Source organism: Mesoplodon densirostris, chromosome 7 (assembly GCF_025265405.1).
Source record: "Mesoplodon densirostris isolate mMesDen1 chromosome 7, mMesDen1 primary haplotype, whole genome shotgun sequence".
NCBI classification, from domain to species: domain Eukaryota; kingdom Metazoa; phylum Chordata; class Mammalia; order Artiodactyla; family Ziphiidae; genus Mesoplodon; species Mesoplodon densirostris.
In genome coordinates, this window is record NC_082667.1 from 62,234,720 (window position 1) to 62,237,880 (window position 3,161).

Here is a 3,161-nt window from a genome sequence, read left to right on the forward strand (position 1 = left end):
TGTCCCAGCCCCAGAGATTCTGATTTAGTGAGTCCGGGGTAGTGTCCAATAATTACCATTTATAACAAATTACCAGATAATGCTGATACCCATGGCCCAGGGACTACACTTTAAGAACCACTGATAACCAATGATAACTAACGCAACAGCAAGATAAATAGACCTCTGGAAAATAATGAAAAGAATAAATAATCATGAAATAAGCCAACTGGGGAAGGCTCTCTGGATAGTATGTCATTAAATCTGAGCTAAGAAATATTTTGGTGATGGGTGCTAGAAGGGAAAAGTAATAAGACTTTGTAGTTCTGAGAGAGACTACTGTTTTGCTGGAATTATAGAATAGTCTCCCAATATGTCAAAATTTCTTAATTCCATTCCTTAGCTCAGATCCCAACACCAGCTATTCAATCCACCACTTTTACTGGGTTCCCTCCCATGTACTATCTTTTTTTTTTTTCACTTAGCAATTCCTTGTTCTTTTTCTTAAAACTTTATTGACGTATAGTTGATTTACAATGTTGTGTTAATTTCTGCTGTACAGCAAAGTGACTCAGTTACACATATATATATTCTTTTTCATATTCTTTTCCATTATAGTTTATGACAGGATATTAAATATAGTTCTCCATGCTATACAGTAAGAACTTGTTGTTTATTCATCCACATACCATCTTCTTAATTTTCAGGTCTATTTTTCAAGAATGTATCATTCCCCTAAACCATCCACCTCAATCTAAGTCCTGTGATTTTACACACACACACACACACACACACACACCATCTTGTTTAGGCTTTACATCATGATTAACAGATATAATTAATAAATATTTGTTATTTTATAGCCATATGTAGGTTCTTCCTTAGAGATTTAGAGAAGGGAAAAAAGACATAAGAAGTGAAGTGCAGAATTGCTGTTTTTGGAAATTTTCTACATGGTTTTCTATGTAGGTGAGGCAAATACTTTGAAGTGAGAGTGTCTTTTTAACTCTGGCTCATATTCACTCTCTAGGTCTCCTCTGCTGTACTATGGAATTAAAGAATAGATTTTCTATTCCTCCAGAAACTAGGCAACATGCTCTGAAAGAGGTTATGTTCTCTCGCTGGAAGCAAGAAAACTCCTGCAAAAAAATGCATCTATAACCAATTCCCACAGATATGCTGCACCCCAACAATATACAGTTCCATCCTTCTTCCTTCCTTCTGATAGGGATTCCAGGGCTGCAAAATGTGAACATCTGGATTGGCTCCCCCTTCTTTGCAGTGTATCTAATAACCCTCGTGGGAAATGTCACCATCCTGTTTGTGATCCAGACTGAACGCAGCCTCCACCAGCCTATGTTTTACTTCCTGGCCATGTTGGCCTTCACTGACCTTGGCCTGTCTACAGCCACCATCCCCAAGATGCTGGGTGTTTTCTGGTTCAATCTCAGGGAGATTGTGTTTGGCGCTTGCATCACACAGATGTACACAATCCATATATGCACTGGCCTGGAGTCTGCAGTGCTGACAGTCATGGCCATAGACCGATACATGGCCATCTGCAACCTCCTGAGATATGGCATGATTCTCACCAATAAGGTAATAGCCATCCTGGGTGTAGTCATCATAGTCCGGACTTTGGTGTTTGTGTCTCCTTTTAGAGTCCTTATCCTAAGCCTTCCTTTCTGTGATGCCCAGATCATCCCCCACACCTTTGGTGAACCCCTGGGTTTGGCAAAGTTGGCTTGTGCCAGTATTAAGGTCAGTGTTACCTATGGCTTGATTGCTTTTTCCATGGGATATATTGACCTTTCTGTGACTGGATTTTCCTATGTCCAAATCCTCAGAGCAGGCTTCTACCTCCTGTCCTGGGATGACCGTCTTAAGGCACTCAGGACATTTGGATCCCATATCTGCTTAATGTTGGCCTTCTACCTGCCAGCACTCTTCTCCTTCATGACACACTGCTTTGGCCACACATCCCTCATTATATCCACATACTTCTGGCCAATCTATATGTGGTTTTTCCCCCTGCCCTTAACCCTGTAATCTATGGGGTCAGGACAAAGCAGATAAGAGAGCGGGCACTTAGGATGCTTAACCCTAAAAGCTCTTGATATTTAACCCCAAGAGGATCTTCCATGATCATTCAGTGGAATGATAAGATCAAAACAGAAGTAAAACACTGGAATATTTTTGTTAAAATCCTCTATGTGTAATCCTCTACTACATTTTCCTCATTAGTCATAATGTACACCACATTAGGAGGCAGAGCTCAAAGATTCCAGAATAATCACTCTATTTTTTGCCGCAGGAAAAGTACAACAAAAAATTCTCACATTTAAACCCCACTGATACTACAAAATTCCTAAGGTGAGAAAAAGGTTTGAAAAAGTGGCCCCAGTAACTACCTTAAATACTTTTCTTTCTCATGGGGATTCTCTTCATTCACATGTCAGAAGCTGAAGTTCATGACTATAAAAATGATGGGGGCTTCCCTGGTGGTGCAGTGGTTGAGAGTCCGCCTGCTGATGCAGGGGACACGGGTTCGTGCCCTGGTCCGGGAAGATCCCACATGCCGCGGAGCGGCTGGGCCTGTGAGCCATGGCCGCTGAGCCTGCGCATCCGGAGCCTGTGCTCCACAACGGGAGAGGCCGCAACGGTGAGAGGCCCGCATACAGCAAAAAAAAAAAAAAAAAAAAAAAAGATGAATTTCATGAAAACCAAGCAGGATATAGTGGGAAGAGAAACGCACAATGAGTCATGAGATACAGGTTTAAATTCAGGCTCTGGCCTTGACTGGAAGATGTACGTGAGAGTGTCACATAGAGCTCTTTGAGCTTCAGTATCCTTACCAATAAAATAACTCAAAAAAAAATCTGTTGTGAAAACCTTTGCAGCTTCTGAAACGTAAAAAGGTTTGACAACAAATAAACACATGTATTTCTACTGTGGTTGTTACTTCTGGTGCATGTAGATTTAACTTACTAAATCCAATCCTACTATACAGTCACTGGTATGAAGTGAGGTCTCCAGCTCCAGACGACCCCATTGCTTGGGGGTCTTTAGGGACTCAGCCCTTACCTAGGTCAGAGCGTTTCATTTAGAAAACTATAAAGCCTGAAGAGTTAAGAGGGCTTTCTCTGGGCTTGAGGACTCAGTGAAACCTCATGCCCTGCGGT

General features: G+C 41.5%; 1 protein-coding gene across 1 annotated transcript; it reads left to right on the forward strand.

Annotated features, from left to right (window-relative positions):
• The first annotated feature begins 1,155 nt into the window (after positions 1 to 1,155).
• Positions 1,156 to 2,096, forward strand: LOC132493770 (olfactory receptor 52E5-like). The gene is given in 2 exon segments (XM_060104573.1): positions 1,156 to 1,954; positions 1,957 to 2,096. Coding segments are annotated over 2 exon segments (939 nt in total).
• Positions 2,097 to 3,161: the final 1,065 nt, after the last annotated feature.